Source organism: Oncorhynchus clarkii, chromosome 33 (assembly GCF_045791955.1).
Source record: "Oncorhynchus clarkii lewisi isolate Uvic-CL-2024 chromosome 33, UVic_Ocla_1.0, whole genome shotgun sequence".
NCBI classification, from domain to species: Eukaryota; Metazoa; Chordata; class Actinopteri; order Salmoniformes; family Salmonidae; genus Oncorhynchus; species Oncorhynchus clarkii.
The window spans coordinates 9,172,151-9,196,658 of NC_092179.1; the positions used below are offsets into that span (position 1 = coordinate 9,172,151).

The following is a 24,508-nucleotide window of genomic DNA, read 5'->3' on the forward strand; positions in this document are numbered from 1 at the left end:
TACCAGTTATTCTAAACATGTACTTACAGAGTTTCCATTAATGACAGATGTTTATATTATTAGACTTAGTTTACATATCAAGTACATATTCGACAGAGAGAGACACGATTGTGTGTGTATGCTTGTGTGACATTAAGAGCAGATACAAACTATACACAGCCATGTTACAGTACCAGGCTGACTATGTATTGATATCACATACAGTGCACTCTGCTTATGGTGAATGCAGTTTTAGTCATAGTGATCAAGTTGTCTGGCTCAGATGTAAATCCTTATAATGAGAGTAAACTGTACTCTGTACCCTTCTCTCTTGCTGTATGGAAGACAGGTCAGCTGGGGCTCAGCGGGCACCACTAAACCTCACCTAGTCCTCTCCTCATCCCAAGCCACAGCTACATGCAGTGTTACAACACGTTACTCCTCTCAGGATCCCTCCCATCACAAGGCTCCCCCACAGGATCCCTCCCATCTGGATGCAGTATGTCGGATTTGGTACTCTGTCCCTCTCATTTCCGGTGAGGAGTGAGGGATTTCCACAAGGTCATTCTGATCTGGCTGAAATGAGAGTTCGGATCAAACCGTAATCACAACCTAGCATAACTAATAAGATAAGATAGGCAGGGGAGGCGGGACAAGGGGTATGGGTATATAGCGCAGCCTATCAGTGCTGAGGGTGGAGCTCTAAAAGTTCTAAAAGACCCTGAAGTCATCTAAGGAACCGAGTGGTTCCCAAGGTGAAGACCACACACCAGTGGTGGAAAAAGTACCCATTTGTCGTCCTAGAGAAAAGGCCTAGATACCTTAATATAAAGTTATTCAAGTAAAAGTTTGTCAGCTAGTAAAATATTACTTGAGTATATGTCTAAAAGTATTTGGTTTTAAATATACTTAAGTATCAAAAGTACAAGTAAAAATCACTTAAAAGCAGACAGCACTGTTTTCTTGTTTTAATCATTTACGGATAGCCGGGGGCACACTCAGATTATTTACAAAGAATGCATTTGTGCTTAGTGAGTCCGCCAAGCCAGAAGTAGTAGGGAAGACCACATGATCTCTTGATAAGAGCGTGAATTTGACTATTTTCCTGTCCGGTTAAGCAATTAAAAGTCCTTCTGGTTGTCAGGTAAAATGTATGGAGTTAAAAGTACAAAGTAAAAGGTAAAAATTTTCAAAAATATAAATAGTAATGTAAAGAACAGATACCCCCAAAAACGACTTAAATAGTACTTTAAAGTATTTTTACACCACTGCCACACACACACTCAGTACTCTATAACAGGGGTTCCCAAACTGTTTCTCTGGGGGTAACATTCCACGCGCAAGTCATCTTTTTCTATGAGCACAAACACTGCACAAAGAGTTCACACCCCAATTGTTGGTATTAATGTTTTGTATGTTTAAAGCTTATTTCCTGCAATTCTACACATTCTGTCATGGGGTGCAGAGAACATTTTGCAGTTTTAAAGCTTATTTTCTTGCAATTCTATGCATTTTTCCATGTCCAATGTGTATTCATTTGATATTTGAGTGATTCAAACATTACAACAAAATCTATGGGCTAAAAAACCTAGCAAAAAAAACATTAGCTAGCAGCGGTTAGATGATCTGCACATTTCTGATTATAAGTTATAAAAAACTTTCTAAGGTATGCAATGACTGACATGACAAGAGGAAAACTGATGATACACTACCAAATCTCGCAATTGCACCTTGTACATTCTACTGTCACAACTTCCAAGAGTAATTTGAAAGCCGGAATGACATTTCCCCTGGGGTAAAGGGATTAGTTTGGCTAGTGATTCACTAAGGTTCCCTGTCCTTTTGTTGCCCTGTTCCCTCAGGTGTGTGTGTGTAAGACTGTGCATGCCTGCCTGCTCCCTTTCTAGGGTCAAGTTCACATTCCCAAAATGTGCTGCTGTCTCTGTGTTTCTTAAAATAAACACACACACACGACCCAGGGCGGCTGGTAGCCTAGCGGTTAGCGCATTGAGCCAGTATCCAAAAGGTTGCTTTCTGAATTCCCGAGCCAACAAGGTGAAAAATCTGTCCAGGTGCCCTTGAGCAAGGCACGTAACCCTAATTTCTCCTATAAGTCGCTCTAGATAAGAGCGTCTGCTAAACGACTCAAATTCAAAAAGAAAATGATCAGGATGTGTGGACTGGAGGGTCCAAAAGGAGGAGGAGGGGGTCTGTTCTTTGGACTTGGGGAACTGCAGGGAGACTCGGGTGTCTCTCAGGGACTGATGTACACAAGCTGAGTGGGGTAAAGAAGAAGGGTAAACTGACTTACTATACCGCAATGTCACAACACTCCATTGATGATGATCATCATCACTTGCATATCAAATTCAGTCCAGCATCTACATATAGGCCATTCCATATCCTTCCCCTGCCGACTCTGAACTTCAACATGACCCCCTTCACAATATATAGACAACATGCACTGATACAAACTCTAGATCTATGAGACAAGCACCGGTTGACACCAACAGAGCTCTGGGTAATGCAACGCTGAGCAGAGCCAGAGATGCCCAGTCAGAAAGGGAAACGCTGGGGGGGGTACCAGCACACTGGTACTTAAAAATTACTGGACTCTCTCTGAGAGAAAGGTTGAGCCAGTTATGAGACCACATGTAGAGAGGGAGATGAAGTGAGAGAGAAGGGAGAGATTGATAGAGATAAGAAGAGAGAGACCGTTTAGTGTTCGGCACAGTGAAAGCATAGGCATAGAATAAAAACTCTGTGTTAAACCTTGATTGACCACTCAGATGACATCATTATTGTTTTGTATCTCTCGAGCTTGACTTTCACTAAATTTATTGAAATGGTACTCCTGTGTCCCACTTGGTTATTTTCTGTTGTAAAAGTTACTCAACAAACACATCACACACAGAGAGGAGAGAGAGAGAGCTGGCCCAGTCTCTGGGGTTGAGGGTGTACAGCGGCCAGGTGGTCTCCTGGGATTGGACGCTACGTCCCAGTAGGAAGCCAAACAGGACAGGACAGGAAAAGGACATACATTGTTTTGGAGGCAGGAAGTACAGATGGCAGTGGAATGACCCCAAAACGTTAATTGTAAAGACGTTAGAGTCACATCCTGCCTAAGACCAAAATGGCATATATCTAAACTATACATCGTACTCAGTCCGTCTTTTATAGGTCTGTCAATCTCTCTCGCTCTCCCCATACCCCTCTATTTGTCTCTCTGACTTCCCTACACTCTTTCGCTAACTCTCCGTTTTACTCTCCTTCTCTCTACAGTTTGTAACCATTCCAATCTGTTTTTTTCCCTCCTCAGTTTCTCCTTCCCTCACTCATGGTTGTTTTGGATAAGGAGAACTGTAAACATGTCAGCACCTAGCATTGCATTGATTAGGAACAAGATATGGCCAAAACAAATACCTTTAAAAGAAACATAGCAAATCTATCACCACAAGGCCAATACTGCCGGTCGTTTTAGCTAGACCGGTGGCCTGGAGGAGGGTGGGTACGGGCACTTACTAACCCTGTTAATATCACAGCAGACTCCTATAATAACGGGAGAGGCACAAGGTGGATCCGTTGCACAGACATGCAAAACACACATGCGCACATGCGGCTTAGAGGGCTGTAGATGAGTAATATTACTGAGATGTTATTACGGGGTTGTTCTTGTTATTACAGGGTTATAGATTACATGTTAGTGATATGGGTTTAACGGTAGTCTTACAGGGTATATGAAGGAAGATTTTGTGAAATCTTAGATAGCAGAAAGGACTTATATGACATGTTTAGTAAAGTATTTTCTGCCTTAGAAGAAGATGGAGCTTTTGGCAGGAGAGCGCACAGTATAGCACAGTACTGGGTAAGAGTCTCACACATGGTAGACATATTGCAGAGTGTAATGGTGCGTGTGGTGCGTCTCTGGAAAAAGACTAGTACTTGAGGAGGAATGGCAAAGAAGAGGAGGGATAATCAGATCCAGTGCTGCCTTTGGCTGCCCAGTCCCTGTCGTGGAAATTTCCTCTATTTACCAAATCATGGGAGCAAACCACACACACAAGTCAGAGTTAGTTATAAAAGTCCATCTTTAATTATATAAGCTCTATCACAACCCTGTGACTCTCAGATTGATTCAGTGTCTCCCAGTGAATCCTCTGAGAGCCCCCTTACAATGCAACTGAGTTCCTTTAATAGCAAAGACACACATAGTCAGACAGCATAGACATAACTCATCGTTCAGCTTTGTCTCCTTTCCCAAACCATAAACCAATCCTCCAAATCAACAGGCATATATCAAATTGTCATTTAGATACAACCCACTCAAAATACAACCTCCTGGACAAACTCACGGAGAGGAGGGTGAGGCTATAGGTTAAGATAGAAACAACATAAGAGGGAGCATAGAATGATTCCAGACACTGCCACCCTTCCTTTCCCCACTATGGGAAAGGTAGAGAGTGAAAGATATGTTTACACATGATGACACTTTGACCTCTCCCCTCTCAGCGGCCATGCAACTTAGTCTTGACATAGAACAGATACTGCAACCCTGCCCACAGTATTATACAAAAATACCATTCTGATGAGAATTAACTTACACACATTTGATAAATATAAAACATCTTACATATGTTACCAACAAATTCTGAATCTTCCCTAACATCCCACAGAATCACTTCACCCTCTCCTGAGAACAAACAGTACCCATCATATCACGTATAGTACATCCGATTATATAGAGTTGACATCAAACACATTCTCATCTTTAACAATAACTCAAGAAACCTATTCTGACAGATACCTCATAGAACAATGGGATTATAGAGTTGAGATCAAACACATCATCTTCAACAACAACCTATTCATCCTCTACCAAGGACATGCATATCACATCAGCTGCTATAAAACGTATTATCAACACCTGTACAACCTATTACAAGGGAGAGATGCCCACGTAATCTGACCAGACTAGTGAAAGATCAGACTGATTGCTTCCTGTGTGTGTGTCAATCACCATCAGATGAGGCTGCCAATGAGGTTACCTGCCTCTCACCTGTTCACTCATTAACTTCAACTCAGAGGGTCCTGGAAGGATACAGGCCATCTCCAACCCATGTCCTAAGAATGAACTCAAGCAACCTGCCACCAACACTCCAAAGGGGTCACATGAGTCGTGTCTCTGCAGACCGACCGGACCAAGGTCAACTGCCGCTATGTAACATGTACTAACAGGGTACAGGATTCGATAGGATGCGCATAACAGAACATACTTAGTTAACAAGGCAACATTTATAGAGTAAGAAGGGAACCTTTCACCATGGGAGAGACAGTTGTCATCTCCCAGGGCAGGTGAAGTCAGTGGGATAACTTTCAGTCAGATACTAGCATCCCTGCGTCGGCTCCATATGAAGTGAGAACACCTACAGCAATGTTATTTACCAGCACATACTGTACTGCAGGGTCCCCCAACTGGTAGCCCTCAATGTAATTTATATTTAGATAATGATCCCTGTTGTACTGCGTCCTTCCCATTTGAAATATATTTAAACAACCTCCAGAAGGTTTTTGATGTGTCTGAATGAGCTGTTCCCACATTCTTCAAGGACTTCAATGAAGTCTTAGTTATAGGAGGTGAATCCCCGTGTTGGCAGACTTCTGTGCAGTCATTAAAAAACAAACAGATCCTACATCAACAGCAGCTGCATAAATCATCTGCAGAAACACAAGGAGAGGTGTTTTATCATAATGTACTATTAATCGAGGGTAAGCCCTTTGATGCTGGGGCTCATGACTACTGTATTGTGTGTGTTTTGTGTGGGGGGTGATTGTTCTTAGTCCTGCAATCTGTACAAAACATGTCAAAAATCCATAGGGGGGTCACTGTGATGGAGAAACAATCATGGGGAATGATAATGCACATTTATACAGTTGTGTGAAATCCAACAAGGTCACCTTTACATTTGTCACAATTACACTTTTTAATCGCACACTTTTAATTTCAGAAATAAATTATAGGTATACAGACACTTTCTCTAAACAATGACGTGTGTTATTGAAAGGAATGTGCAACATATTTATAAAACATAGAGAGAGCAGTGGTGTGCTGATGTCCTACTGTAACCCCATGGTCCTAACAGCAGCACAAGTCTCACAGCACCCCCTGGTGGTGATTATGTCACTGTGATGGAGAAACAATCATGGGGAATGATGAAGTACATTTATAGTTATGTGAAATCCAATAAGGTCACCTTAAATGTTTGGTCACGATTACACTTTATCGCACACTTTTAATTCAATGCATCTAGAAATAAAATGGTACTGATATCAATATAGGTATACAGACACTTTCTCTAAACAATGACGTGTGTAACTGAAAGGAATGTACTGCATATTTATTAAACATTCATGTATCAAGAGCTGTGGTGTGCTGATGTCCTGCTGTAACCCCATGGTCCTAACAGCAACAGAGCAGTTTCACAGCACCCCCTGGTGGTGATTCAGAATGGACACAAAAGGTTCAATTGTAGAATTGTAGATTCCGTTCAAAAATATATATAAGTTATATGTTATAACTTAATTTCACAGAAAATGGAAGACAAAACATTCAGGCATTGTTAATTTTTCCCTTTTCGTCCCACCTCCCCCCTGAATAACTTCAAACACATTGACACAAAATAAGTTAAACATAGAAAACAAAATACAAGATAATGGGAGATTCATTTATGTAGAAAGTTACAAACAGCATTTGACAAACCTGCTCAGCTCTTTTGTATGCAAATAAATCGTCGCTGACTAACGTGATGTTAGTAACGCATGAAATATGAAACGTAACTGTTATATTAAATCTGTAAAAGTACACACACTATGTTACGACTATCAATGAACATTTACACCTTCAATTCTTACTTTACGTCTCCCTTTACTCGGTTGCAGATCTTTTTATACGTACAAACTTTTGTCAGGAATGTGGCATCTGTAAAGGACATGAACCGAACGTATCTATTCAAAGTTAGCTAATCAATCAAGCAACTTTAGCCCAAGACGTTAAGAGTTGCTTTGCAGCTTCTGATTTCATTTCCAAAATAAAAGTCTAGAGCTTGTTTTAGAACGGCATTCGATAACGACGTTATACCAGTAGATGGTGTAGTAGTGTAGCTTGGGCCTTCAGCAAATGACTTGTGTGAGAATGATAGTATAAATACACAGAACAGCCAGTGCTATCTCATAGAGGCCCATCCTCAGTGGAACACACACACACACACAATAGTCGACAGATTATATTCTGTCGAAAAAAAGAACCATTCTAATGCAATACAAAGATTCTAATATAATCTTACAAGCACTATAACATAATCTTGCAATTTTCCACGACAACTTTCCAGTAGGCTTTAAATTGAAGATATGGCAAATAGGCAATATCGTCCGTGGCTTGTCATTGTTGATGGACAACAATAATTATTTCACCTCTTTCACTCTCACTTCAAGGAATTCAATATTTTTGATGAATGAGCAATTTGATTCAATGAATGATGGAGCTGAGTTGCCTTTTCCCCAAAAATGTAATTGAAGGTGCTCCAAAGCTTTTTACTATCATTCTTTATGTAATTTCTGTTTAAAAGTGTAGTTTCTTCCTTTTATTCAGTTTAGTTACATTATTTCTCAATTTACAGTACATTGCCATTCCTTTTGCATCATCCCTCTCAACCATAACATTTTTCAATTCCTCATCAGTCCACAGGAATTTAAGTTTTTACATACATTTGTAATGAGTGCATGCTTATTAGTAACTGGGATAAGCAATTTCATAATTATGTCATGTGCAGCATCTGCTTGCTCCTCATTACACACCACAGAGCAACAAATATTCTTTACATCAACAACATAGGAATCACTACAAAACGTATTGTATGACCTCATACACTATTTTGGGCCCAGCCTTGGGAACTTTGGTTTTCCTAGATATGGCTACTATATTGTGGTCACTACATCCGATGGATTTGGATACTGCTTTCAAGCTAATTTCTGCAGGATTAGTATAGATGTGATCAATACATGTTGATGATTTCATTCCTGTGCTGTTTGTAACTTTCCTGGTAGGTTGACTGATAACCTGAACCAAGTTACAGGCACTGGTTACAGTTTTCAAGCTTTTTTTTGAGTGGGAAGCTTGATGATAGCCAGTCAATATTTATGTCACCCAGAAAATATACCTCTGTTGATATCACATACATTATCAAGAATTCCACACATGTTATCCAGATACGGACTGTTAGCACTTGGTGGTCTATAGCAGCTTCACACAAGCATGGTCTTTAGTTGAGGCAGATGAACCTGTAGTCATATTACTTAAATAGTATTTAACATGAGATCCTCTAAGCTTTACAGGAATGAAGTTCTGAATATAAACAGTAACACCAACATTGGCATTTCTGTTTTTTTTGTTGTAAATGTTATAACCTTGTATTGCCACCTCGGTATCATCAAAGGTATTATCTAAGTCAGTTTCAGATATATTCCGAATTTGAATGTTACTAGCAAGTTATTATATTAACGTGGGCTATTTTGAGCACTTTTCTAGGATGCTTGCTTGTTTTCATTGCTTTACTGGGAAGGTTAGCAGAAGTAGACATTCTCATGTTATTTATGTTAGCGCAGGGTGAGCTGCACACAGTGGACTTCCTACTAGGGCACACCGCCTCAGTGCTAACAGCATAAGTCTGGTTCATATGCACATGCTTTTTGCATACAATAGCTGTAGGATCAGCAGAGGCATTCAGGGACATAAACTAGGTTACTTACATTGTCTACCAATGCCACTGGTATAATGTACATTGCTGTTAGGAATTTTATGAATACATGACTAAACAATATCCCAATTTTAAATAGAACTCTAACTAAGTAAACTTATACTCTGTTTTATTATATCTGATTAACAACATGCGTTCATAAGTGAGGGATTGTGGAGCCTGAAACAGGGGGTAATTACATTTAAATAAATACCATTCCAGCCAGGTTGGATGAGGTTGGAAGTGTTTTTTTTAAGTAAGCAGAAAAGGTCTTTAACCTATGGTTGAACCGACAAAACTTAGCTCTGGGGTGTTTTAGATAAGGCAGTGAGTGCATTCCCAGGTTCTGTTAACTAGAACTGTCAGCTAAGTGGTGATCGATAATGGTGAGGGGTCAAGAGTTAATTCAGTTATGTTGCGTGTCCTGTGTGTGCGCTAGTGGGTCGGAATGAACTTTTAAACTTGCTCTGTCTTGGTCGGGAGGAGGAGATTCATTCTAGAACCTGTGACGTCATATTTTGTATATAAACTGTTGTTCGAGGTTACATGGCAGCGCGCTCCGAGAATAAATACTATTATCTATTTTTGATAAGAATGGTCTCCGTCTATTTTATGCAAATAAGAATCTTACAAATTCTCATAAAATAGACTAAGTGAATTCAATTAACGAAAACATATTGGAAATAATGAAATTACAGTAACAATTGGTCCTACGAGCAGATTCCACAAACTTGCCTCTTTCGTCCGAGGGTAGAGCCGAAAGCCGTGCACAGACGGGTCTGGACTCGTTATTTAAAGACCTGGCCTCTGAATTGAGGTTTAAAGAACAGGCCGGTGTGTGTATATCTATATCTAGCTGTAAGTCGTCAGGGTAGTCAGGAAAGATGCTAAAAACTAGCAACAGATTCGCTAAGTGGGCATCATTGACTTGTGGCGTTTATTTGATTATCTTTGGCTGTAAGAAAGGGAGATCTGAATGTTTGAATCGTAAAACATTGTGATAATGGATTCTGATGGTTATTGATTCCTGGTTTGATTGTTTAAGTAACACCAGTTCATTTGAGCAGGAAAGTTCATGTAGTCTAACATTATAATCTGCTTCCATTATGTGGAACAATGTCAGGATATTAATGTTGAAAAGCAACCTCAATAGTTAAAAAACAATTGCATATGTTTTGGGAAATTAGCTAGGTTGAATTTGGTTATTTGTGCTTTTCCCCTGAGACATAGACATCTGTCTCAAGGGCATCAGCTGTTGTTTTAAAAATAAAACATGCAGACCATTTTATTTTATTGAGATGTAAACATGAGTCTGAGTAATTTTGTCATCTGAACCATTATAGTAGTGAGTTCTTGTATAGTTTGTTTTTTTGCTGATTAAAGTGGTTTGTTTATTTGGTTACTGTTTATTGTTTATTTTAGGAGTTGATTTAACTTAATTAAACATTGTATTCTGGTGTGTTTAAGTAGGATTCCTTCTTCTGGGACTGATGGAAGTTATCTAAAATATGTAAGTTGAAGGAGCCATGGGAGAATACATTTACATTTTTATTAAATACCTGGGATTAAATTACTGATTTCTTACACTGAGAAATGTACGACATTTGCGACAGAGGTAAAAAGTAATACAATTAACCTGAACATTATTAATCTAATGTATCTAAGGGTAGCATGTTCACTTAAGTATACATATACATTGACGTTGTTTAAAACTTATGATTAATGATTTGAGGTAAAGAGGAATCATTAGGTTTGGTTTATAGTTCACTTTTGAGTTTCTGAATCGATGTAGCATAGTGAATGCTAGTTAAGCGTTGTGTTTTTTTTTCTGGGAGAATGGGAGTTTTATTGTCTCTCTTTTGGATGTTTCCTGGGACTATAATCTTGGGGAGAGTGGATGAGATTGAGGCCATAAACGACCGTGAACGGGACAGTTGTCATCATCTGACACTAATTAGCATAACGCCACGGACATAAATCTTCCTAGAAAATCTTCCTATTCATGAAAATCACAAGTGAAATATATTGGAACACAGCTTAGCCTTTTGTTAATCACCCTGTCATCTCAGATTTTCAAAATATGCTTTACAGCCAACGCTAGACAAGCATTTGTGTAAGTTTATCATAGCCTAGCATAGCATTATGCCTTGCTAGCAGCAGGCAACCTTGTCACGAAAATCAGAAAAGCAATCAAATTAAATAGTTTACCTTTGATGAACTTCAGATGTTTTCACTCATGAGACTCCCAGGTAGACAGCCAAAGTTCATTTTTTCCCAAAATATTATTTTTGTAGGCGAAATGGTTTTTCACTAGGACCGATTGGAGTAATGGCTACCTCTGTATTTTACGCAAGAATTTCTCTCGGAGCCACCATCTCTCGAATGAAGATGTCCTTTTCCCGTCATTCCATCCCTGTGTTTGTTCATAGAAGTGAAGGTGTGTCTGGCTCTAGCTGATGATGTGTTCTCTGAGAGAGGGTGGGGCTTTATAGGTGGGCTGGCCATCCTGAGCTGTCTGGTTGTGGGAGCCTTATTCCTGGTACACCATGAACCCCGAGAAGGCCAGAGGGTAATATTGACACGTAGTTAGACAATGAGGATTTAGTATTAACCAAGCATAAGAGATCACTTGATCTGGATATACAGGAAGTGAGAGTGGGATTTTGAAGGATGTCTCAGTGGAGTTCTATGTAGACCAAATGGGGCCTCTGACTCCTTGGCAGTTTCGGACTAAGAGCAGCAGCCATTATGGAAAACATCTATGCAAGTCCCTGTGTAGTTCATGGAAACAGGTTATAGCTCACATCATGTGAGAGGGCTACATAAATCTACATACAGTATGGAGGAAGATGGAGTGTAGTGAAAGTAAGGGTTTCAGTTGATAACCTAGTGCATTCCGGGTAGAAAAGGTTAGAGCAGATGATAGCTCTATAGTCAGCAGAATACAAGCAGAGTCCCTGACAAAGCAGATACTGACCGTGGAGTTGTCCAGAGCCAAGAGCCGGTGTGGATAGTTCAGATGAAAGATCTTAAGGAAGTAATTGAGATGGAAACTGGTTATGGGGATTCTAACCTATAGTTAGAATGGATTCAGTATGAAGCAGATCAGTAGCGAAAGAAGAATGTTAGGTCTGCGCCTCAGCAGAACCTCAGTTCATAACCATTCCCTTTCCATTTGATGGAGTTGATACACATAGGGAAATGGCCTGTATGGTAATGCTATGAGACGCTAGCGTCTCAAGTGGCCAATTGCCTGGGGAAATGCAGAGCGCCAGATTCAAATAAAACGCTATAAAATTCAAACTTTCATTAAATCACACATGCAAGGTAACGGAAAATCCTGATAAGTAGAGTTAAGATTCTGATGTAGGTTAGAACAGTCATTGAAGTTGATTGTGTGTAAATACATGTATTGATTTGTTTTATTCTAGTATATCATTGAAGTTTCCATACAGTGTTTAATGATGGTATGAATTGTTTTGTCGTTTTTGGGTGGATTGTTAGGAATTTTATGAATAAATGACTAAACAATATCCCCATTTAAAATAGAACTGTAACTAAGTAAACTTATACTCTGTTTTATTATATCTGATTAACAATATGAGTTCATAAGTGAGGGATTGTGGAGCCTGAAACAGGGGGTAATTACATTTAAATAAATACCATTCCAGCCAGGTTGGATGAGGTCGGAAGTGTTTTTTTTTAAAGTAAGCAGAAAAGTTATTTAATCCAGAGCAGGGACAGAAGGTTGCTGACGTTGAATTCAAAATCACAGGGGAGGAAGTAGGAGTAGGCACAGCGGCCGCAGACACAGGTACCCCCAGCGACGAAGGTGCAGGAAGATCAGACTCCAGGGTGGCGAAACTATCAGTTGTTTGTATCTGCTCCGGACCTCTCATTGGGATAGTAGACTGCTTTGCGGGAGGCCGCAGTCTTCGGCTTCCACGGCTCGTGACATGCGACCATTGTTGATTGCCATGCTCCTCTTGCTTTGGTCCTTTGACTCCTTTGAATTAGTTGTGTGATGATTCAAGTGCATAATACCTAGATCTGCCACTTTTCAATACTTTCTTAATCTTTCAGCTATTTATTGGACAGATGCCCTGCTCCAAGAACAGCAGGAGCTCTTGGACAGTTCCGATGTCCACGATGAGGCCTCACCACCACCACTCAACGGCCTCATCAAACTGGGCTACCAGACAGCAAATGTCTTCAAAATGGTGTAAAGATGCGAGGCTATATCTCATTGATAACTGGCTGGCAGTAGAGGATCATCACCCAGATGTCAACAGTGCGCTTCCAACCCAGCTGTCGTGCGCGGTAGAAATAGCATTCCGTGCCCCTTCTTCTGTCAGAGCCAGGCATTCCATTTTTGTGGTCCACAATCGGGATGCCATAGTTAAAGGCTTTCTACAGCCACTGCCTCGCAATGCAGGCATCACAGTAATTGACGGCAGCCCTTCTCCAATCCAGTTTTGTACTGTTTTAAAGATCACTCATTTTATTTGCCTTCCTTGCCATGTTGAATAACCTTTTTTGTTAATGTATTCTGATATCTGAGGTTTATATTTAGCTCGTATTCTGCCTGTAGAGATACTGCACATTTTGGCTTGTGTCCACAACAGGCAACTAGGGTTTGTCCTGACAGGTCTGTTAGACTTATGAGTGGTAAGGATGCAGTATTTCTTTATTTAGTTTGTCTTATTCCAATATGTTTGACTTTTAAATCGATCAACTTTCCTGACCCATTCCTCTCCTTAGGTCATTCGAAATTGGCATTGCCAGAGCTCCATTGTGAGAACTGCAAGGAGACTGGTACAGCAGGCATGAAAGACCTGCAAAGGAGTGGCTATTGACCTGCCGCTGTCTTCTCAACAGACGTGATCTCTTCATATGAAGAGCTGAATATGGCATGCCACATCAAGCATTTTTGACAATGCTTGACCAGAGGACAGTGCGTTTTGGCAGAGTAAGTTTAACCCTTATTATTCTAATGCAAGACTGACAGACTGATTGTAAGGCAAGACTGGTGGAGGCTATTTTATAATTTACTGCTATATTGTTATTTATCTGTAATGTCCGGGGTGTAGTGGAGGAAGGAGTCAGACGAAGGAGACAGAGAGTTCAGAGTAGGCACGTCTTTAATACACCGACCAGGTGAAAAAGTAGACGCCACTCAACACAAATACACCAAACCACAGGGGAACTAAACCATATCCATGCATGCGTGCACAAGTACACAGAACAATCCCGCACAAAGAGCAACTAATAAAGCCCAACTAATAACCTAATCTACAACAGGTGTAACCAATAAACAGACAAGGAGGGGGAGGAAAAAAAAATCAGTGGCAGCTAGTAGGCCGGTGATGACGACTGCCGAGCGCCACCCGAAAGGGAAGGGGATCCACCTTCGGTAGGAGTCGTGACAGTACCCCCCCCCCCCCCCCTCCCCGACGCACGGCGATGGAAATCCCTCAACATCGACAGATCCAAAATGTCCCCCACCGGTACCGATCACCTCTCCTCCGGACCGTACCCCTCCTAGTCCACGGGGTACTGCAGGCCCCTCACCTGTCGTCTCGAGTCCAGAATGGCCCGTATAGTGTACACCGGGGAACCCTCGATGTCCAGAGGGGGAGGAGGGACCTCCGGCACCTCACCGTCCTGCAGGGGAACAGCTACCACCGGCCCGAGGAGAGACACATGAAACGAGGGGTTAACACGACAGTAGGAAGGGAGTTGTAATCGATAACACATCTCGTTTATTCTCCTCAGGACTTTGAAGGGCCCTACACACAGTTTAACCAGCTCAGCTATAGACTGCACCAGCATGACTAGTATCTATGTGGACCCTACTACAGTTGGAGTAGGAACCCCTGACACCCCGCCGCCGATCCATCATAATCCCTCGGGAGCGCAAGAAGGAGAGCGCTGGAGCCGGGGGATGGGGAGAGAGGAGAAAGGGAGTCTTGAGCTGGGGAAGCCGAAGGTGGAGAGAGGAGACCACTCCTCTCCTATCGGTCCATTCTCTCCATCATTTGGTCCATGGCGGATCCGATGGAGGACGGTGGTGTGGTGGAGAACACGTTCCTCCATCGATGGGAGGGGGTTGGCTGCTGCCCCTGCTGACATATTTACCGGTGCGGGATTCTGTTATGTCTGGGGTGTAGTGGAGGAAGGAGTCAGACGTAGGAGACAGAGAGTTCAGAGTAGGCACGTCTTTAATACACCGACCAGGTGAAAAAGCAGACACCACTCAACACAAATACCCCAAACCACAGGGGAACTAAACCGTATCCAAAAACAGCTCACGTAAACAAAACAGTCGTGACATACATGCGTGCACAACAAGTACACACAGAACAATCCCACACAAAGAGCAGGCGGGCCGGCTGGCTAATAAAGCCCAACCAATAACCTTATCTACAACAGGTGTAACCAATAAACAGACAAGGAGGGGGAGGGAAAAAATATCAGTGGCAGTTAGTTGGCCGGTGACGACCGCCGAGCACCACCCAAACGGGAAGGGGAGCCACCTTCGGTAGAGTCGTGACATTATCAGGCAGGGAAATCTTCTAAACTTCCATGGCTAGTGACAGGTGGAACATTGGAATGTAAAAAATGCTTCGTTATTAAAAATGTATATATTTTTGCTCCATGAAGTAATCAAACAATGTGTATGCCGCCATCTTGTCTACTTTAAATCTTCTCTGTGAGATGGTTAGGTGTCCACCCCAAAGTGCTGCATGTCATGAACGTATCAAGGAAATCAAGCATCGCTTTGAATGACACTCACTTGTCTAAATCAATGGGAAAATATTTAAAATAATAGCGGAGCATTTTCTAAAGTCCAACGTTTCACCTGCAACTGGCCATGGAGACAGCGATGGTTTCCAAGTCAGGAATTTAGAAAAGTACCACCAAGTAAAGGTTGGTCCAAAAATGTATTGCTTACCATTATGTCAAGTCATTATTTAATCAGTGTTCATAAATTCCAATTATATTTCTGTCTGATACCCAGAGGTTGTAAAGTTCTTACCCCTCTCTCCTTCCATCCCTCCACACTATCCCTCTCTCCTTCCATCCCTCCTTATCCCTCCTCCTCCATATTGTGAAAATGAATCAGTTCTTGCTTTCTGATCATAATGAATAAGATTACATGGACAGGGAAGTCCTTGTCCAAGATCAGCAGTCCCACTCAGATGTTGGAATACAGGCCCAGGACTCATCTGTTGCCCACCACTACACATGTGCTATGTGCATTCATCATCCTAGTGTGATATATTGAAGAACTGCAAAATAATGACCAAATAGTGCTCTATTCTTCTGATTTATTATAAACATCAAACACATTTTCTATTATTTCCTTATGATTCAAAAAATAGAATCAATCATCTGTGTACTATGGCAGTTAGTGTTAACACCTGTGCCTGAAACCTATTGGCAGGTTGAAACTCATGCAGTTCAGTGAATGAGAGACTGACCTACTACTGTGGACACTCATCAGCCCTCAATGTATGTTGTACAGCTGTGTCCACTGGTCTGATGGCTCAGTCTTTTCACACATATTAATCCTTAAGAGTATATTGATGCACCCGTGCGTAAATCTAAGTAACATAATAATCCCCATCAAGATAAATGTTTTTTTTGTGGGGTGTGTCTCAATCCACCGCATCCGCCTATGTTGACATTGCACATCTGAGGTGTTTGTCAGACTGAGAAATCTCGAAAATTGGTCTTCTCACAAAAAAAATCTTATTCCTTATGATACATTTTTGGACTGTCTTTTTTGCCATTTATGAATGTGTTATATTCAATGCGTTTCTATGGGCTATAGTAGTAAAGCCCAAATTCAATATTTTATGTCATCATTTTTTTTAATAATACCTAAAACCAGATGTACACTACACAACTTTCCAAATCCTAACTTCGCTGAGCCTCTCACATTAAACCGTCTTTCCTGACGTTTTTTTCTCTTGACAATGTGGTGCGCACACTAAACGACATGGCAAAGACAGGGGTCACACACTACAAGATTCTTCACTTGGTCGTTAGATTCTCGATACCACGCAGTCTCGCGAAAATAATTATGTGATTAGATTGTTAACATAGCTACAACGAGCCTCAAACGTTTTCAGTCAGACATTCACGCTTGCCATACTGACTTGAAATATCTAGCATTTTGAATTGAATAACTTTGCTTGTAAACTGCAGCGATTTGACGCTTTGGTTAAAGGCAAGTAAAAACACATACTTTGAGTAGTAGTAATAGTAGTAGTAGCTCACATTCTGGGTGATGAGAAATATCATCATCTCACTGGTTTCTTCTCTGGCGAGCTCTCATTGGCTATTGCTGATCACCCGCTCTCAAAACATTTTGAAAATATCGGGACGTCTGGGACTGCTCAAAGATGAGATTAGTAGCCCTCAGATTGTGTATCTGGCCCGCTCACATTAAATGAGCGTTGTGACGGCCAAACGCCTCAAGTAGGCAACGACATGGGGATTTGGTCTTCAATTTCAAAAACTTGTCTGGGAGAGCTAAATCGGGGCCAAAATCATGTAGCATACACCTGGCTTGGGAGTCCTACAATTCTAAATCAAATAGCAAAATTATGGTATGACTAAAACAATTCCATGATAGCTTAGTAGAACCCTCACATCCCCCCCAAAGGCTTAGACTTTATCATATTTTAAATGTTAATTTATTTTAACAGTTATAGCTTAGTCAATCACAGCTTGGCATTAAGGACAGAGTCAGGGCTGGGGTAGAGGTGTTGCCGTAGGAAGCTAAGGCTCTTTTCCCAAAAGTCTTCCTGAGCATCGGCATGCGGCTTGGTGTACCCTCCCCACAACACCATCACTGCAACACATACACAATCATTAGTTACATTGGAAGTAAAGAATTGGTTCATACATATACATATATATATATATATATCTTAGTTCAGGTGTGTATACTATAGGTGTGAGTTGTGTGTACAGTACCTTTCTGTCGTGTTTGAGGCAGTATGAAGTTGCTGGCTCTGAAGTGGGGTGTGTAGGGCGGCTCAATGAGGTGTCCAGCATCAGGGTATTGCAGATTGGTCAGTAGGTGCTCGTTGCCCGCTGCACGCATCATCTGGGTCATCTGTAGGTCAGAAGTTAGAGGTAACATTCAGCGTCAATGAAAGTGATGGATTTCATAGGTAGCTTGTAATCATGGTTGTGTGTACTCACATCCTTGGCAGACTCCACTGTCGCCAAGTTCTGATCATCCTCCCCGACGACCAACATCAATGGACACTTTATCCTCCCCATCTGTCAGAAGACACAGCAATGAGTAAACAAACCCACTGTGTGTGTTTGTGTGTGTTGACTTACATCCACTTTCTCTCCAAGGTCGGTTGGGATAGGCAGACTGATGTCTCTCCAGACCACACGGCTCTCTTCATCAAATCGGATCTTATACCCATCCCTGGCAATAAATAATTATGTTTTTAGTCGCCGTTTCTTCATTTGGGCTGTATGTCACAAGCTCCATAATCACTCTACCTTCACTTCACGATAATCACGGTACCTACACCTTCACTTTGAACAGATTTGGGTTTATTTTTCAGCCACACACCACTCACTTGTTCAACACTTTTCTGAAAGACTGGTTGAGCCGGTGGATGTGACACCCACTGATACACACACAGCATCTGGGCTGGAATACACACAGTATTTATTGTTTACACACGAAACAAACTCTTAAGCATATGCACATGGTCAGGATTGGGACATTAAAGATGACTGAATCTGAATTCACTCTATAAATACAAAGCTCCAATCTGGAGGAAAACGAGTAGGAGGGAGAGGCTCACGCTGATGTCTTTGGAGTAGGCTGCCAAGTTGAGGGCGACTGACGCGCCTAAGGAGAGACCAAACAGAGCAACTCTGTCCTTCATCACCAGAGGGTGCTCCTGCACAATCCTGAAAGCTTTCTACATAACAGAGAGATAGAGCTCAAGGTCAAGTGATAAAGATACAATGTAGGATCCAATGTAGCGGATGTGATGTAATATAACGTGAGGTGATGTAATATAACAGTGAGTCTGGATAATGAGTCACAGGAGTGGACTCTGCCCTCTCAGGGCCATTTCTGAACATTAAGACAAGCACAAGCATGTAGGCACACACACAGTATGAGAATCACCTCAAAGTAGGTTGTTGATTCGATGTCTGAGTTTCTGTTCTTGTTATGGGAAAGGTACTCTAGCACCATGGAAACAAAACCGTGTGACGCCAGGAGGCAGGAGCGGTACTCCACCAGCCCCCCACCCCCTCCCCACATATCCAACACCCCAGGGAAGGGTCCAGGACCTGGGGGTAAAAAGAGGGTCCCTTGGACTCCATGTTCCCTGATGTCAATTCTGCACACACCCGGTGCCATGTACCATCGTTCTGTGACTACGATCGCTAGAGGAGACTGCTTGCTGAAGCCCTCAGTCATGTGCCCACTGTACACAGAGATGTGTACCACCATAGGAGTGAGGACATCAATCCTTCTCAACCTGAGACAGAGAGTTTATTTGACTTGTCCAGCCGGGCCCGGTCACCCTAAATGATGTGTTTATCCTATGTAACATTGACACCAAATATTGAGTTGCTTTGGTGTATTACCTGAGGCCTGTCCGACTGCCTGGAACAGGCTGCATGCTCCACAGTAGACCCATGGGCTCTGCTCCTTCATATGTTCCTCCAAGACTGGCATCCTTAGCAACTACATAAACAGAAAAGAGAAAGAGGCTTGAGTTTCTGACTTGGACGACCATTCAATTTTTTTTTTTGTAGTCAGAGCTCATTTTTAAGAGTTGTCAGTCTTTCAACTGGGGCTCCCGAGTGGCGCAGCAGTCTAAGGCACTGCATCTCAGTGCTAAAGGCATCACTACAGACACTGGTTCAATTCCAGGCCGCATTACAAGCAGCTGTGATTGGGATCCCATAGAGCAGTGCACAATTGGGCCGGTGCCATCAGGGTTTTACCGGTGTAGGTCGTCATTGTAAACAATAATATATTTAACTAGGCAAGCCAGTAAAGAACAAAGATTACTTTTTTTGTTAAATTCTCAAACACACTGAATGGTGCTTTCAAAACAACTGAGAAAAACTCACTGACATCAATATTAGTTTAAGAAAGAGGCAGAGTTCCCGATTTGGAATTCCAAGTTGATTGACAGTTTAAAATGTTTTTTTTTCCTAGTCGGAGCTCATCCCAGTTGCCTTGAACACACTGAAGTCGAATATTTCCAATATCAAAGTTCAGTTGTTTTGAACTTGGTGTTAATTTGCTTGGGCGTGTTCTAGTGGAACACTTTTGCCAAGATGTTGACCAACTTTGGTCACGCCTTTCAACGTGTGTTGCATTTGAAGAATTATACTACTTCCGACTACAGGTCCACTGCATGACTGTAACTGACAACTAACCTGTCAGTCTTTGTCGTTTTTTGTTTGAATTGTTTGCGTGTTCGCTATGTGGGGGAAACTGTAAAACAAACGGAACTACGTGGCTAAGAACTGTTGTAACGGGGATTATTATCATAGCAACACACTTTTGGGGTGAGGCAATCCCACAGTGTTCGGGTGTAGTTCGTAACGGTTGAAGTGTGTATGTTAGGATGGTAACGTTATAATTCCTGCTTGAGTAGCAGAAAGTTGAAATTGGGCATGCTATTTATCCAAAAGTGAAAATGCTGCCCCCTATACCTTAAGAAGTTAAGGATGAAGCGTGAATTCATGACAGGAATAAGACGTGTGAAGTTTGGGATATCCTCCCTTCAATAAGCAGCCAACAAGGTATTTTTCCTTTGTTTATTTGTTTAATCTGATATGGTTAGATCTCTGGCTAAACTGGTTTTATGTAAGTTTAGTTTTTTTTTACCTTTATTTAACTAGGCAAGTCAGTTAAGAACAAATTCTTATTTTCAATGACTGCCTAGGAACAGTGGGTTAACTTGCAAGCTTTCAGTTCCTAGTCCAACACTCTAACCACTAGGCTACCCTGCCGCCCCATGCACATCAGAGTTGTGTCAAGCTAATAAGTCACTCATAAAACAAGAAAATTGTAAGAGTGGGCTTAACTGTATTTTCATTTACTTTATAGTTCTCACGAAAGTGATATGACTAAAACTACAGAATAAAACCACCAGTTAAAATCAAGGAACTGTTTTGCTCGTGGTTACTGGAGGGAGCTACAAACAACCATATTGGTTTTAATAACATCTATTTTGCTCTCTTTTACTCAAGGTTTGCTGTGTTGTACAGTGATATTGTACTAACTTGATGACAATAGAAGGCAAAAATATTGGCCAGCCGCCAGCATCTCATGTTTCAGCGCGTGCTGATCTTATTGGCGACCAACAGGACAACGTGTAATTGAATTAAAGAGTATATATGGGATTTCATACAGAAGTTAGACCAAGACTACATCCAAGAAGCCTGTCTGTGATCCCGGTCGGCGGTCACAAACCTTACCTGTCACCATGCCTTGGTCGTTGCTGGTGTAATGGCCGAATGCCTCCCAAAAGTCATTATCCTCAGAGCGATGAAGGGAATGCAGTGTCACCGAGAGCGCTGGAGGTAAATTCCTCACAACTACCTGGATCTTCTCATCCACAAGCCCCCGCATTGGCTGCACTGATAGAAGCGGGTAAGGCACAACCATGGTGGACAAACACCTGTAGAAAAAAGACAGAAACCAAATGAACATTGGTAAAGATGGTGGGATTGACATCCCATTTGTTCTGGCTTTAACCTGTGAAAACTGTTTGGCGACAGAACGAATTGGCTAACGAGTCACATTCGCTTCAAACTTTGTGTCCAAATTTACTTACACTGAGTTATTCGATAATGACAACAGAGACTTGCTGACATAGGTAACCGCTTTATATAGCTAGGTACGAGTAGACAACTTTGCTTGTGCAGGAAAGTTCAAAGTCCGTGCGGCACTGCTCACAAAGTTGAGGGTGACAAATACTAGAATCAAAGCAAATGGAAGTGATTATAATGTTATAACGAATCATGCAAAACATTTACAGTTGACAGGAATAGGTTAGTTAATGTAGCGACAAATGATTATACATATTTATCATAAAGTTAATTTACAAAAATTACGATTTATCAAGCTAGCTGACTAGCTAACATTAGCCAGTTAGCTGGTTAGCTTTATGGGTGTTGTGACATGTGTATGAAATTGTAATTCTGGTTGTTTCATGTTTTAGGGAAACCTGAAACAACCAGCAAACCAGGCTATCGTCTTGTGAAACAGTGGATGCAAAGAATCTAGCTAGCTAAAGCATTTACTGCAAATTGAGTGTCCAGCGTAGCTAGCTATGTTCTTGCTTATTGTACAGTGGAGGATAAAAATACCTGTATGCCTATGGATGTGTAGCTAGCTATCTTGCCGATCTGTGTATGAACCCAAACGTTTGGTATACATATTAGTTCAGAACCTAGCTATGAACCTCAGCTATCGTAGCCAGTTGTATCAACTTCAAAACAGTCTGAATTACATTAATGAAGCCTATGGATTGAGTAGAATATAATACAACGTTGTCTCAGGGATTCAGATTGTTTATGCATGTAGTTATTCACTTGCATGAGATCCCTACATTGTAGTCTGTACATTTAATATATTCACTGATCATGTACTCTACCTTGGCAAATAAAGGTGCAGTTCAGGTATGAATGTCTTTTTCAGTCATATCCAATGCCAGGGTTATCAAATTCCAGTCTTTGAATGATGCCGTGTAGGCATGTATAATTGAAGTCGGAAGTTTACACTTATGTTAAAGTCATTAAAACTAGTTTTTCAACCACTCCACACATTTTTGTTAACAAACTATAGTTCTCAAGTCAGTTAGGACATCTACTTTGTGCATGACACAAGTAATTTTTCCAATAATTGTTTACAGATTTTTTCACTTATAATTCACTGTATCACAATTCCAGTGGGTCAGAAGTTTACATACACTAAGTTGACTGCCTTTAAACAGCTTGGAACATTCCATGAAATTATGTCATGGCTTTAGAAGCTTCTGATAGGCTAATTGACAATTTAGTCAATAGGTGTACCTGTAGATGTATTTCAAGGCCTACCTTCAAACTCAGTGCCTCTTATCATGGGATAATCAAAATAAATCAGCTAAGACCTCAGAAAAACAATCGTAGACCTCAATAAGTCTGGTTCATCCTTGGGAGCAATTTCCAAACCCTGAAGGTACCATGTTCATCTGTACAAACAATAGTACGCAAGTACGCCTTCTGTCTCCTAGATATGAACGTACTTTGGTGGGAAAAGTGCAAATCAATCCCAGAACAGCAAAGGACCTTGAAGATGCTGGAGAAAACAGGTACAAACATATGTATATCCACAGTAAAATGAGTCCTATATCGACAGAACCTGAAAGGCTGCTCAGATAGAAAGCCATTGCCCCAAAACTGCCATAAAAAAAGCCAGATTACGGTTTGCAACTGCACATCGGGAAAGATTGGACTTTTTGGAGAAATGTCCTCTGATAGAACTGTTTGGCCATAATGACCATCATGTGAAGCACAGGGTTGGCAGTGTCATGTTGTGGGGGTGCTTTGCTGCAGGAGGGACTGGTGCACTTCACAAACTAGATAGCATCATGAGGATGGAAAATTATGTGGATATATTGAAGCAACATCTCAAAACATCAGTCAGGAAGTTAAAGCTTGGTCGCAAATGGATCTTCCAAATGGACAATGACCCCAAGCATACTGCCAAAGTTGTGGCAAATGGCTTAAGGACAACAGTCAAGGTATTGAAGTAGCCATCACAAAGCCCTGGCTTCAATCCCATAGAAAATCTGTGGGCAGAACTGAAAAAGCTTGTGCGAGCAAGGAGGCCAACAAACCTACAAGCCTCCTGCTCTGTCAGGAGGAATGGGCCAAAATTCACCCAATTTATTGTGGGAAGCTTGTGGAAGGCTACCCGAAACATTTGACCCAAGTCAAACCATTTAAGAGCAATGCTACCAAATACTAGTTGAGTGAATGTAAACTTCTGACCCCCTGGGAATGTGATGAAATAAATAAAAGCTTAAATAAATAATTATATTATTCTGACATTTCACATTCTTATAATAAAGTGGTGATCCTAACTGACCTAAGACAGGGAATTTGTACTTGGATTAAATGTCAGGAATTGTGAAAAACTGAGTTTAAATGTTGTTACGAATCCCTTTTGGCCCGACAGTCTAGGGGGGGGATGGTAATGAGACCCGTAACATAACTCATGCAAATTATAATTGTGACAAAGTAAAAGTGTGAACGAAATAACCACAACAACTGAAATCTACCGTCAAACTCAAGGTTTATTTATAAACACACGGTAATGGGGGGAGCAGGAAAAGGGGCTGAGCTGGACCCAAGGAAAGAAACAATAAGTATACAAAAACACCCCTAAGCTAGACTAGCCTACTTTAACAACAGCTAACTAACCAACCAAAAATACAGTGGGTGGTCCACCCAGTTCTAACTATTGTATTTAACAAAGTCTACCTACGGGTAGTGTATGCCCATGGGAGACTTGTCTTGGTTTCCCCCTTTCCCACCAGCAAACAAAGAAACACCATAACCAAAAACAATACTCACAGGTGATGACAAAGTGCTATGGAGGTGCTCAAACAAAAGAGAGGTCAAAACACAAAGAGAGTGAAACAGAGAGATCTACATACGTGGCATTTACAAAGAGA

At 41.3% G+C, this 24,508-nt stretch overlaps 3 protein-coding genes across 4 annotated transcripts in view; 2 read left to right on the forward strand and 1 right to left on the reverse strand.

The window, feature by feature from the left end:
• The window catches only part of LOC139392792 (pyridine nucleotide-disulphide oxidoreductase domain 1), a 783,634-nt gene that overhangs the window by 713,846 nt on the left and 45,280 nt on the right, over positions 1 to 24,508 (forward strand). The window lies entirely within an intron of this gene.
• Positions 17,501 to 24,495, reverse strand: LOC139392793 (peroxisomal succinyl-coenzyme A thioesterase-like). 2 transcript variants are annotated; one of them, XM_071141047.1, is made up of 10 exons: positions 24,408 to 24,495; positions 21,264 to 21,466; positions 19,413 to 19,512; positions 18,946 to 19,303; positions 18,614 to 18,733; positions 18,383 to 18,456; positions 18,132 to 18,225; positions 17,988 to 18,068; positions 17,757 to 17,898; positions 17,501 to 17,631 (listed from the first exon to the last, which is right to left on the reverse strand). In XM_071141047.1, the coding sequence occupies exons 2-10, from the start codon at positions 21,451 to 21,453 to the stop codon at positions 17,501 to 17,503; spliced, it is 1,290 nt and encodes a 429-aa protein (XP_070997148.1). In that variant the 5' UTR covers positions 21,454 to 21,466; positions 24,408 to 24,495. The 2 variants fall into 2 exon arrangements, with proteins under 2 accessions (XP_070997148.1, XP_070997147.1); XM_071141046.1 differs by lacking the exon at positions 24,408 to 24,495 and having other exon boundaries at positions 21,264 to 21,522.
• LOC139392796 (acyl-coenzyme A thioesterase 5-like) overlaps positions 19,475 to 24,508 on the forward strand; it is a 38,317-nt gene continuing 33,283 nt past the window's right edge. Inside the window, exon 1 of the mRNA XM_071141054.1 lies at positions 19,475 to 19,490. Coding sequence (XP_070997155.1) covers positions 19,483 to 19,490 — 8 coding nt within the window. The 5' untranslated portion in view covers positions 19,475 to 19,482. The remainder of the gene's footprint in view (positions 19,491 to 24,508) is intronic.

Excerpts from the sequence above, each read along its gene's own strand:
- LOC139392793 (XM_071141046.1), bottom strand. The coding sequence starts at position 21,522 with ATGTCAATCCCACCATCTTTACCAATGTTCATTTGGTTTCTGTCTTTT. Across the intron at positions 18,457-18,613 it reads CCTACTCCAAAGACATCAGC|CCCAGATGCTGTGTGTGTAT; the intron begins GTGAGCCTCTCC and ends TGTGTATTCCAG. Across the intron at positions 17,632-17,756 it reads GCCTCAAACACGACAGAAAG|TGATGGTGTTGTGGGGAGGG; the intron begins GTACTGTACACA and ends TATGTGTTGCAG.